General features: G+C 39.8%; 1 protein-coding gene across 1 annotated transcript in view; it reads left to right on the top strand.

Annotated features, from left to right (window-relative positions):
• The window catches only part of UST (uronyl 2-sulfotransferase), a 166,402-nt gene that overhangs the window by 52,531 nt on the left and 100,806 nt on the right, over positions 1 to 13,065 (top strand). The window contains exon 2 of the mRNA XM_055714566.1: positions 9,067 to 9,110. Within this exon, the coding sequence (XP_055570541.1) occupies positions 9,067 to 9,110 (44 nt within the window). The remainder of the gene's footprint in view (positions 1 to 9,066; positions 9,111 to 13,065) is intronic.

Genomic DNA, 13,065 nt, shown 5'->3' on the forward strand with positions numbered 1-13,065 from the left:
TGTTCTGTAGGATAGAGGTAAAAACGTTTTCTCTGATGAAGGTAAATGGCCTGCAAATATTCTCGCACCTATCTAGCACTCAGGAGGAAAAGGGGGAAACAGTAACCCTAAGCCTTCTGAAGTGTCTTCATGTGACAGTCATTTAAAACAGACTTCTTGCCAAGCTAGTGAAACTCTCGCTGAACATTCAGCTGGAGTAGAAAGATCTTCCTGAAAAGTTTTCACAGAGCGCTCAAAGAGGTCCAAAGGCAAGAAGTGGTATTCACCTCCCATCATCTCTCCCTATGCTCTTTTCCTGCAATTTCCCCTTTGTTTCAGTTCTGCTCTTCTGATGATGTCGCCTGTATCGGAGTTAAAAATTTTATGCCTTTTTTTACTGAATTGCATCTTGTGTTTTCAGACTATTTCTTTAACTTGTAAGTATCTTTATCTGTTTGCCCTGGAGTTTCAGCAGATGTCAAATCCCTTTGTTTGGTATTGTTACCAATTTTAATACTAGTGCTCTTTAATGCGTTTTTTCAAGTCGTGAATGAGACTATTGAGTGACAGGACTCAGAACACCCAGGGGAAGTTTACTTGACTAAAAAAATAAAAAAAATTGTTAAAAAGAAATAGGTCTGGAATAGGAGCTAGTTTAATTTGCCTGTTGGTTCTAAAGCAGCATGGCAACACCTGGGTTGTTCTTGGCAGATGCCTGCCTAATCTGCCCTTGGAGATCTCCAGTAGCGGCCAGTCCTCATACCCCTGACGTACTGCAACATTTTTCTGTTTCCAGTTTAAGAGTGTTGGGTTTTGTTATCTACTTTCAGAGTACTCTGATCCTTTTTGTGTTCAGCCATAGTAATTTGACAGTTTCCACTATTCTTTTTATGTTAACCAGTTAGGAAATCAAGTAGGAGACCAGTCTTTATGGTTTCAGTGAGTGGCAGTTTATCTGTCAAACTGTGAGCTCTTCCCAAATTGCCCCTTAAATTTTGAACAGCTTAGTTTGTAGTTGCCTAGGTTTAAGTATTGCTTGATCACACATTTTGGGAGAATATTTCCCAGGAATACCCCAAAAGGCACCAAGAAACATAGTAGTGTGTATTTATAGAACTGACTGCATTTTTGTTAAGGTAAATCTTGCTAAGGAAATTAAGAAAAGAATACAAGTCATTACAAAATATCTGGCACCTTTGTGACAGAAATTAGTAACAAAAATCTTTGGTGAGGGAAGAAGACCCCGTATTTAATCAGTGTCCACTTGCTATGTGATACCAGAAAGCAGAATTTGAGAACCAGCTGAAAAGTTGAGTGAAGGTGAATAACAGCTTAATGGGGCTTTGAAGTGCATTTAGTAAAGAGTTACCTGGCCGCAGAGGTAGATTGCAGTCTGTGTGCTCATAGTGAAAAAACAAAATAGTTTGGCTTAATAGCACTTTTTGTGGGGAGGAGGGGGGAGGGTCATCGGGTATTTTCTGTGCTGTCTTGTTAGAGAACTGCATATCTGCTTTTCCTTTGAGTGCAGGAAAATACCTGTTGGGGCTGGTTTTATTACTTGATTCACTTCCTGACCCTCCCCCCACCCCCAGTAGTAATAAAGCAGTTTATTGACAAAAAAAACCCAAAAAACAAATGATAAAATGAAACACCTGTCTGTACATTTGAAATGCTTGTTACTTTTCTGTATAAGGTGTGTTGAAATAAGGCTTAACCACACAATTTGCAGAGGATCTCTGATTTTGGAGTAGCTTTGCCTTCTGGAATCTCCTGTCTTTGCAGAAGGATAGCCATGCCTAACCCGCACCTTCCCTGTCCTGCCCGCACCGCTCTGCCGCACGTGCTGAAACCAGGAGGGCAGCAAGCAGCGTCTCGCCGGGGTAACTGGGCAGGCGGTGTGCTGCTGTCAGGAGCAGCAAGGATGGCTGAACCTGCAAAGAGCTGACAAGGGCAAGGAGGAAGGATCTCAGAGGAGTGGAAGGGGGCTGAGAACTAGCAATGCAGAGGATAAGGCTGCTGTTTGTAGGTAGGTTGGGCTGGGGCCAGTATATACTAGGCAGTGAAGACTTCTGGGTGCTAAAGGCCAGTACAAGAAAAAAAATTGGTGTCAGCTGGTCTTGGAAGACTTCCGAAGTAAGGATAAGATGCAGGTGTCTGGTAATGAGGGGTTAGGAAAAGTCTCCCAGCATGGAGCAAGAGTCACAGAGCAAAATATTCAACTGCTTGATATGTATGTATATAGGACAAACACACAATGTGGGTGCTTGTAGTAGGAAGATTATGAACTTTCTGATGTCAGACCATCTAGGTATCTCTTTGTGAGTTTGTAAAAAGGAAGATTTTTCTCCTTATTTGGGAGTGGTTTTAGCCAAGTTTTCATTATCAAATGTTCAGATTCGATTTCATCTAACCAAAGTTTCTGAACATTCACTAAAATGGATCTTTCATCTCTTACTTGTGGAGTTATAGGCTGGAAACTCTGTCATTAGAGGGTAGAAGCAAAAGCAGAAAGCACCAGGAGTGTTGCCAATAAACCCAATGTCTGCAATATTTTCATTTTATTGCTTGCTGTAGATCACATAATTTGGAGAGGTGGGTCATATCAGAACCTTGATTTTTTTTATTTTTTTTTTTTATTTGGACTAAACCACTGAAAGTTTTTAACTTTTTGTTTATGAATTACAATGATAAATTTCAGTATGCTTGAATGTAACCAATAATGTGGACGTTTCTCCTAAGAAACTGGTTTATGGAACAAGTTAACACTCTAGTCTTCAGTGTATTAAAATGCAAGTGTATAAATATATGAACACTAATAGATTTGGACAAACTGATAAGTATACAGAAAGTCAGTATTCTTAAATATTTGTTTTCATAGAAGTATTTTTCTTCATTTAGAATCTTTCTGTAACGTATATTCTGTACTGGTTTAGAACCTACTGTTATACAAATCCTCCGTATCTGTATTTCAGTACTACTTTTATATGTATTACATATGCAGGATTGCCAGTAAGTTTTCAAAAACTGTACTTGTGTGCCAGTTTTTCTCCTAATTGTGTTAGAAGTATGAAACTGGTAGATAAACAAATCTGAGTTGTATCTTCCTGAAGTTTCCAGGGTTCAGTTCAGTGGGTAATAAAGCCAAATAGGTATTTTTATCATGTTACAGTTTCTTTGCTTCATTGCGTGCAGTGATGTAGAGTGAATTAAATGTATAGGTTTGGTGTTGGGGTTTTTGGTATTTATGATTTAAACAATGAGGAATAACCAAAATGTTTTGAAAGGCAAGAAAGGAAGCAGAAAAATCCATTTTGGAATATTTTTTTAAAAAACAATGCTTGCTTCATGTTTTTTTTCATGGTCAAATTGAAATTTTGACAGGATGTTAGTTTTGCACAGAGGAAACCAGTTGTAGGTACAGAGCCTTTTACATATGAGGGAAGAAATTGCAGTAAATCACTTTTTATTCCAGTACAGACTGGTTAGTGGGGTTTTGCTGTGTTTTGCTATGTTTAATCTTCTCTGCACACGTCTGAAAAAGTTCCCTCTGTTAAAGCTGGTGTGGCCATGCTGACCTGAGCAGTAGCAGGGGTTTTCTTTTAGGTTGGGTTTGAGCTGGGCAACATCATTCTGCTAAGCTGCTGGTTTTCACATTGTAGTTCCTAGCCCCCTTCCTGTCTTTGGACCACAAAGGGCTCCATGACATGATGACTAAGAACATAGTATTTCAGATGTGCAAAAATCTGTGAAATGTCTAAGGATGTCCGCTCCTCCGCTGGGAGGAAAAAACCATAAAGGTGAAAAAAAAATAGGAAGAGAGACACCTATAAAATGCAGGAGGCTGAGAATAAACTGCAGAAACCACCCCCAATCTATTGTTTCTGACAGTCCTGTCTGGCCTGGGTATGTGCTACCAGCTGTGGGCATCTTATTTGAGTTAAAGGTTCTAGTGGTGGAGCCTCCCCGGTGTTTTCTGTAGTGGGAAATTTTTCATGGTGGAAAGAAGAGAGCGAGGAGATTGCATAGAGCAAAATAACTGGCACTGGGAAGCTATGAACTGATTTTTATTGTAGATGGCTTTCCGGTTTCTTGCTTAAATAATTTCTTGTCTGGAAGCCGAGCAAAACTGATCCTCTTCTGATGACTCACTGGCACTTTTGTTCATTTGAAAGCACAGTTCTTAATGATTAGGGGTGCTTGGTGCGGGAGTCATTCTTCAAAGCCCTGATGTCCAGACCAGAAGACTCATCAGACAACTATTAAAACTGTTGATTTCCTTTAGATGTCAGATGATCTACAGGATGGTGTGCCAGTAGAGGTTGTATCGGCACCTGGAAGTTTGAGACTGTGACCAAATGAAGAGAACAAAGCAGGATTTTCACAAGACACATTAAATTTGGCAGTAGCTGGATCTCAGCTCCCTTAAACTGCTGCTTGTGATTCCCACCAAGGGAAAACCCTGCTCCAGGAAAATAGTCAAAACTCCACATTTTCCATGTTGACTTCCTCCCTTCATGTCTACTCAGTTCTTTCCACGTGATACCTGAATTGTTTAAATGGAGTGACCCCGTTTTCATTGCTATCAAAGGATCTTCAGTTTATACACAAGCCCATTTACCACCTCTTCCCGTACTCCCTGGTCATTTTTTTGGAAAGGCATTTTCCACGATGGCAGTTATTCTTGTTTTCTGTGGTTCTGAAACCGGACACAGTAATATTTGTCGTTAATCCTGGTGACTGACCATCTTTCTCTGTGTAAGCTTGGCTGGCTTCAAGCAAAACCCCCACACTTCAGTGATTCCAAGAAAAAAGGAACATATCCACAAGGTTTCCCCAAAGATTTTGCATACAGCTGATTCATTTAACCTCAAAGACAAAAAATTATGGACAAATTTGGACTGTTTCCACATATTCACCATTTTCTGTAATAAAGCTGAATTATTTTCTTTTTCTTCTTTTTCCAACAGAGGCTGGAGGAAACTGTTCAGTCAGCTCAAGTGCGCTGTTGAGCATGTTTGTGTAATGCATAATACCGTTGTTTTGAGACTTGATTATTCTGTTTGACTTGTTTCTAATGCCTTACACTTTCATGCCCTTACTGTAAGGCAGAATATACTACAAGGGAGAAAATTTCATGCTTAAAGAATAAATACTTCTCTCTAGGAAGAAAATATCTGGAAGTGTCTTGTCAGGCGACAACAATGTCTTTAGTAAAGTTTTTAAAAATTACTTCAGAGAATTTATTTAATAATATTTTAAGAATAATAATTTTTAAAAGTTAAAAATAATTTAATGACATAGGTTGCTCTGGGGCAGTGGGCTAGATTTTTAATGAGGGGAGAAGACCTAATCTATAGCTTTATCATATCCACCAAAGAAAGACTCTTCTCTTCCTTGTGGCACTTAATGATGTCAAACACATGCTGTCTGTGCTAGAGCATATAAAAGCTGTTTAGTAATGTTCTCCATCTTAGATAAGCTTGTTGTGTTGATGCAGTTACAGTAAACACTTGAGCTTATGAACAGTGGTTTCAGTGTTCGTGGTATTTGCTCCTAAGCCCCTGATTTTTACTGTGCAACTCTTCTTTTTGTACTACTTTGTCGCCTGTTAGGGGACAATAGTTCATAGATTGGCTTTACCTTGGTATTTCTCTGTTGTTGCAATATTTATAATGCTGGATTTTTCTTTTGTTTTTAAACCAGCCTAGTTGGATATGTGTTCTCTGGAAAGTGGCCTTATGTGTGAAAGAGGCGCCCTGTCTTAAGTTCATAAAATTTGTAAATACCCAACTTGGGAGTCATGCTTAATAAGTTTCTCATAGCTCTTATTGTGTTAGAAAGTCATCATCTTCCCTGCATGTTTTCTGCAGAAATATTCTGACCTAAAGTGCGCATTTTTCAGGATACTTCTGAATGCATTAAGGCTCCTGTAGTGTGGCCCCTGTTTTGCAAGCACAATGAAAGCCTGATTCTATGACATGATGATCAGTGAGAGCATGTGCAGGGCTTCATGAGATTAAGGAACTGGCTGGTGTACCCCAGAGCTGCCCACTCTACTCCATCGCAGCTGGATTTGTTGAGTTATTTTAGTGCCTTTTACTTAGGGTATGGTACGAATCATACAATAGAAGGTTTCACTTTTATTCTTGAAAAAAAAATACTCGTTTTAAACTTGAACCCAGAAGTATTCAGACTATTGGATTGATGTGGCATGCTGTGGATGCCGAGATCGACTCTGGTTCATATGCCTGAGGAGCAGAAGTAAGAGGCGATCTGGCAGGAGAAGGGAGCTAGCTCAGCACATGGCATGTGGGGCAGTGTAAGGGGATGGGGAATGTCTGCAGCTTTCCTTCCTCTGCTGTTGGTTTGTAAGTTATTCTGACTAGGTTTCAGGTCGCTACTCTTAATTTCCTTGATCACTTTTGTCTGTCTAGCAATTAGTTTGTATCCCTCCTAGTTGCTTCTGGGTTTGAGCAAGTAACTGCTGTGAAGACCTTTATAAAACAGGCTAAAATTGCACTATTGTCTTTCAAGTGGGTACAGTAGTAACTAGACTGTGCTGTAAAAAACGAACATTTTAAGAACAGAAATAAAACCTAGAGGATGCATTTTCAAAGCCAGGAATATTTTGATGTTAATCATTAAAAAATTACAAAGGAATGAAAATGCAGTATGCATGCTAAGTACATAGATTACTTGTACAGAGAGGTGAAATTTGTTATTGGCTTCTAATTTTAAAGAAAATCTCAAAAAGGTTTCTGTAATACAACTCAGACACTTTTGACACTGCTTTATAAGGTACTCTAAACTATGACTAATGATCATTTCTCAAGAGAATGTGGTAATTCAAATCCTCTACAGCAAAACGGTTTGTGATAGGTGATTGCTAAATATATAGCTAGTATATGTGTAGTTTATATTCCTTTTTATTTAGGTAAGCGTAAACTGCCTATGTTTTGCGGAGATGAGAAAAAATACATGACTATTAACGTATCCTTCTTAATACCAATTATAAAATTCAAAGTTTTATTATTCTTTTTAACAAACCAGTAGTTTTTATATAATGTTTATGGCATTTCTGATGTGTTAACTTGTTTAGACAACAAAAATGCTTTTTTAGCAAACATCACTTAAGCATGCTAAAGCATGGAACAAAATGAAACAATTTTCCTGACACAATGAGAAGACCATAAGAGCTATTTTTATCAATGACAGTGTTGGTCTTTCAGCTTGCGTGATTACGAAGAGCAGAAAGTTGCTATGAACTGTGTAGCAACAGCCTGATCCTACAGGAAAGTTAAATCCCAAATGAGTGTGAAAGGAGAGGCACTAACAGAGCTTTCCTTGCTCCTCTCCCAGGTGTAACTCTGGGATTTCCTGAAATGCTTGTTTTTAAGTCCATCTCACTCTGTATGGCGTAGCTACTTTATTGGAAAGCCATATATAACTCTGTTAGCAGTCTAGGAACTGAATTTGAATTACTTCCCTGGCAATTAGAATTGTATCAGAGGAATGGATAAATAGAAATTATCCTGAATATGGAGAATCAGCTGTATTATCCATGGCATTAAATTAATCAACTGGGTTGTTCAGAGGATGGGTATTTGTGTCAAATGTATAGAAAGATGAGTTTCTGGCATGGTTCAGAAGGTGACCGATGATTTCAGATGACCATCGAAAAGTTACCGTTCTGGCTTTAGTAGTTGTGCAAAATTGCAAGATCAGGGTGGGTACATCTGTAAAAGAATGAATTTGAGGTATTGGAACTTAACTTTAGATGAGTTGGAAGACGTGACACAAGTTGCCATAGCTTCATAACCTATGCTAGAAAAGCAGAGAAAAAAACAGAAAGCAAAATACTTCTGCAAACAAATCCTGACTTTTTATTGTACATGGAAATTTATCACACTCACTCACACACAAAATTCTCCTTACTGCCTCCTGGATCCAGAAATCTATGGGGTTTGTGGCACTCCGAAAAACAACGTGACCCAGTGTCCTTTTGGCCAGGTTGGCAAGAGAAGAGCTCTTTGGTGCCAAATGGTTTTATTCCCACTAGCCTGTGTTGCCCTGGAGGCAGTATCTGCTGCCCATGCAACATCCCAGGAACAGAGATGGTCATGAGTGGGTCATGCTTTTTACAGTCTTTCTCCATGTGACTTATGGATATATAGTAGGCACTTGTAAAAATGATTTTCGTACTCTGTACTGATGTAAGATTAGAGCAGAGGTGGCTTTGCTGTCTTTGGTAGGAGGATGACTGAGAGGAGAGGCATCTGTGGCCCGAAGGAAACTTTCAGACTTGCTGCAAGGTTTCATCTTCTGCTGGGACATGTTGGGAAAGCTCCTGATTAATCCTTCAGAAGAAGGGTTCAGGAAGGACAGCTACAGGGAAGACAGCCTATGGGTGTATGTGGGAGGGTGTATTTTATGTGTGTGTTTGTATTGCAAAAAAAAAGTCTGAAATTGTTGCCTTTTTTATTGTAGCTAACTAAGAAGGGAGGATTTAGAAGCTTTTTTTTTCGTTTTTGAACCTTTTCATCTGAATTAATGAAGCGTCTTGAAAGAGCAGGTGTAATTACATCAGAATACAACTCCCATTCAATCAATACGGTTTGGGAACAAAAAAAGTAGCTTGGAGGTTGAGGAAAATCCATCTTAGAAGAGGGATATGTGAATACTTGTCAACTCCATCAGACCAAAATCTAATTAAGGGCTTTGATACTTTATTATTTAAGGAATCTTTTCAAGGTTAACTGTGCTTAAAATGTGCAAGGATGCAACCAACAGTTTTTGTCATGCAAATAATTGAAGGCTGTGATTACTTAATTAAAGCTGCCTTGGCCCATTTAGGTTTTTGCTAAAGAGACAATGTGCATCTAATCTTTTATCACAAATGTAGCCAAAACAAATTAGTTTTGTTTTTCTCTTGTTAATCAAAAATTAAAGCAGAGGATATTTATTTTCCTTGAATTATTTAAAACCACAGAACCAGTGGGATAGAGATACACTGGTTCCACGAATTGGCAAGTTTTGAAGTTGCATTGGATGACTTTTGTTTTATCTTCATCCTTCTTCTTTTTGTAGGAAATTCCACTTACTTGGATGACCACGGACCACCCCCTCAAAAGGTGAGCTGCTGTTATTTTGCGTTTGCTTTCTTCTTGCTTTTTTTTGGTTTCAATTTTTAATTAATAGTATGTTTACTTATGTGCAGAGCAACTCTGATGAGTTTACATCAACAGCACTTTGCCTTTCCAACTCTTGTTCCCCACAGCATTTTCAGGCATTTTTAAGTAACTTGGGTTAAATCTCTGGGTGATTAAACTAATGGAATTTTTGTCATTGAGTCAAGGGGAGCCAGGATTTTAGTGATGTTTTGTCTGTCAGTGTATTCATGCAAAAGCAAGACACTGCCTTTGGAGCTAATAAGGCAAGTGAAGATGGCCCTTTTGCTGGCAGCAGTTCCTAGAACATGGACTCTGCTGCAGGTGCAACACTTTCAAGCAGAGCAATAAGATATATTTAATGAATGTGTGTAATGAGTCCTTTTATAGGGATGGGATACACTGTTCTCATCATGTGTGACTGTGCAGCATCAACCTTTCCCTCACTATCATCATGGTACCTCATGATGTTTTCAGTGAGGACCAGCATTGTGATGGTTTCTTCAAGAGGAAGAAGTGGAAGCAGGCATTTAGGGTCTGTTTGTTGTTTTGGGGTTGGTTTTTTTGGTTTTTTTGTTGTTGTTGTTTTTTTTTACTGTGTGTTGGTTTATTCTCTAAAACACAGTTTGGTACTGTCTTGTGTCTGTCTTCCCAGACAAGAAGGCTGTTTTATAGTAGCCATTTAAAAAGAAAAAAAAAAGAAAAGAAAAAAGAGGCAGACAACAGTTCTCTTGTGACTGTCTTAATTTCTCCAGACTCAATTCATTTCTGTAGGTACAGTGTAGTATCTTACTAAGGTATTTGGGTAGAACTAACTGCAGTTTTGAAGTCTTTGTGCTGTGCAGTTGCAACACTTGAAGGTGCAGCTTTTCTGAAAGTTTCCTTTCCAACTCATGCAGAATTCTCACTGTCACTTGTAAAACACCAAAGCAGAAAGGGAGGCAGAGATATTGTGGTTATGTATATAATAATAATTAGCCATAGACTAATTTATATAATATAGCCTATGGCTTTCTTTAATAAAAAACTTTTCAAGTAGTATTGTTTTAATGAAGCTTAGATGCCTGAACGCTTTTGAAGGCCCTGTTGTTATTAAAGTAGAAATTTTACCTGTTTCAAGAAATTCCTAAGAAAGGGCCAAGATTCCGTGGTCGCTTCTAGCCAAAAAGTGGAGCCTGCTGATGAAAAGGTCCCTTTTTCCTCAGTAGTGCAAGATTGCCACCAGGCTGATATAGGTGAGCTAGAGCAGTTGCCTGAAAATGGGTCTGTATTCTAATCTAGTTTCCAGACATATTGTTTCACTGATGTGGCCCACGGTGAATGCTAGTGCAGCAAGTGGGAGTGGGTAGTTAGAAATGGGGTGGAGGTGAAGAGCCACTATGTGTGATGGTCCTCACTCATCTCTGTTCAAACTGACCATAAAATCACATCCTGAGCCACCAGTCCTCGCATTTAAATGTTCTGTCACATGTGTGTATCAGTGTGTTGAAACAGTTGGCTTTTGATCAGCAGAAGGAGGGTAATGTGGAAAGCAATTCAGTTTAGCTTAGTTACCAGTAAGAGCAAGCTACAGTAATCTGGGTTTCCTCACCTTTTTGCTGCAAAGTCTGTGTGCACAAGACCTGTAATTTTTACTTGACGTGGATATTTGTTATGCTCCTAAAGTTCAGACAACTCACTTAAAGGAATGATGTACGTCTGATTTTCATCCCCTCAACACAAATTACTCACTTTTTCTGAATGCATAGTTACAAAAACAAATTGATGTAGACAAGTGGCAGAATCAACCTAAGTTCATCATTACTAACTGTGGTGGGACAGGGGGAAATCTAAGGCTAAACAAGTGTTTCACACCTAAAATTTCTTCAATACCCTCTTCTGCTCTTAAAAGATTTTTTTTTTTTCCTTTGGGTACTCTGTGCTTCTCCTGCCCAGAAGTATTAACAGCTTGCATGGAGTAAAGCATTATGTTTGTCAGGTCTTCATAGTGAACACTCAGCTCAGAAGACTAAAGCAATGCTTGTGTTGGACCTGTATTTTTCATGCTTGTGTTGGCATTAGCTAGGAATGCCTAGCTGTGCCAATAGGGAAAAGGCTGTAATCTAGATAAGAGTTTTTAACCTTGAAAACTTTCTTCAGATTTTGGTCCTTTTACTTCAGGAATTTTGTGTTACCATTAAATGGTGCTGTGGATGGGAACTATACTCCAGTGGGCAATAGCAGCTGGACAGGTTTACCCAACCCAGACACTTTCCTGTTTACATTATGAAAATTTCTTTTTCCTATCTAAATACTTTATTTTGAGGTGTGTTCACAGCTTCATCCAGCTGCATCTCAGCTGTCTGTAAAAAGGCCAGCTGATTAGATACCTGATTGGTTGTGATTAGCTACTTAGTAAAGTTTTGGGGCTTCCTCTATAATCATCCTCACTTCTGAAAGCTTGGTGAGTAGCTCAGTGCAATGACAGGTGTAACTTCTGTAAGTTACAGGTATTATGCTTTTTGAAGTACACGCCTGTGTTTACAAACATTGATAAAAGATGAATGCACACGTTTTGATCATCCCTTGCACAACATATGGGCAAGCCATCTTGTTCTTGAGTGGATTTTTTTGTTTTGTTTTTCATTCTTCTAATCAAAACACGAGCAGAGATTTGTAAATGAGCAGATAATTCTTAGTATTTCCTTAGGGTCATGTATTGCACAAAGATGCTCTTGCTTCGTAAATCTAATGCATTGCATTAATAGTTATGTGCAGTTTTTTACCTTCCTGCAGCCTCAGCTCTGAACTGTGAACTCTGCCTGTTTGAGTGAAAATAAATTCACTGTAATTGTCATTGTCTTTCAGGTAGCCTCTCTTCATGTGACTAGATAGATAACTTTACATTTAAACTAATAGATGGTTAAGGTCAATAATTGGTTTTATTTGGCATATAAAACGATGCCAGAAGGAATTAATCCTGAATCCAACGCTTAAAATATTTCATTAAAAATAGTATTTTCAGTTGTGATCCTCACAAAGTACAGATGATACGATGCACCTTTCTTCAGTAGCATGTTGCTTCAGTCTTTACTACCAAGGCCAGCCATCAGGAATCCCAGACCCTGGCGGCAAGAGGAGAAGGAGGTCTCCTTGGTCAAGGAGGATCGAGTTAGAGATCACTTAGGTCAGGGGGCCTCAAACTTTTTAGACAGGGGGCCGGCGCACAGATGAAGTGGCAGGAGGTCATCTGCGGCTGCTTGGTTCCAACCCCCCCAACCCCCAGCCGGGGGTTTCTATAAATACCAGGGGCCGGATTGAGAACCCTGGGGGGCTGTATCTGGCCCATGGGCCGTAGTTTGAGGACCCCTGACTTAGGCAAACCTGATACCCTGAAATCCATGGGGCTTGATGGGATGCACCGCATAGTGCTGAGGGAGCTGGCAGATGTTATTGCGAAGCCACTCTCCATCATCTTTGAAAGGTCATGGAGGACAGGAGAGGTGCCTGAGGACTGCACAAAAGCCAATGTCACTCCATCTTCAAAAAGGACAAGAAGAAGGAGGACCCAGGAAACTACAGGCCAGTCAGCCTCCTCTCCAGCCCTGGAAAGGTGATGGAACAGCTCATCCTGGAGGTCATCTCAAAGCATGTGGAGGAAAAGAAGGTTATCAGGAGTAATCAACATGGATTCACCAAGGGGAAATCGTGCCTGACCAACCTAATAGCCTACTATGATGCAGCGACTGGCTGGGTAGGTGAGGAGAGAGCGGAGGATGTTGTGTGCCTTGACCTCAGCAAGGCTTTTGGCACTGTCTGCCATAACATCCTCAGAGGGAAGCCCAGGCAGTGTGGGTTGGATGAGTGGACAGCGAGGTGGGTTGAGAACTGGCCGAACGGCAGAGCTCAGGGGGCTGTGACCAGCGGCGCAGTCAGGCTG

This window comes from Falco cherrug, chromosome 6 (genome assembly GCF_023634085.1).
Source record: "Falco cherrug isolate bFalChe1 chromosome 6, bFalChe1.pri, whole genome shotgun sequence".
Taxonomy (NCBI): Eukaryota; Metazoa; Chordata; class Aves; order Falconiformes; family Falconidae; genus Falco; species Falco cherrug.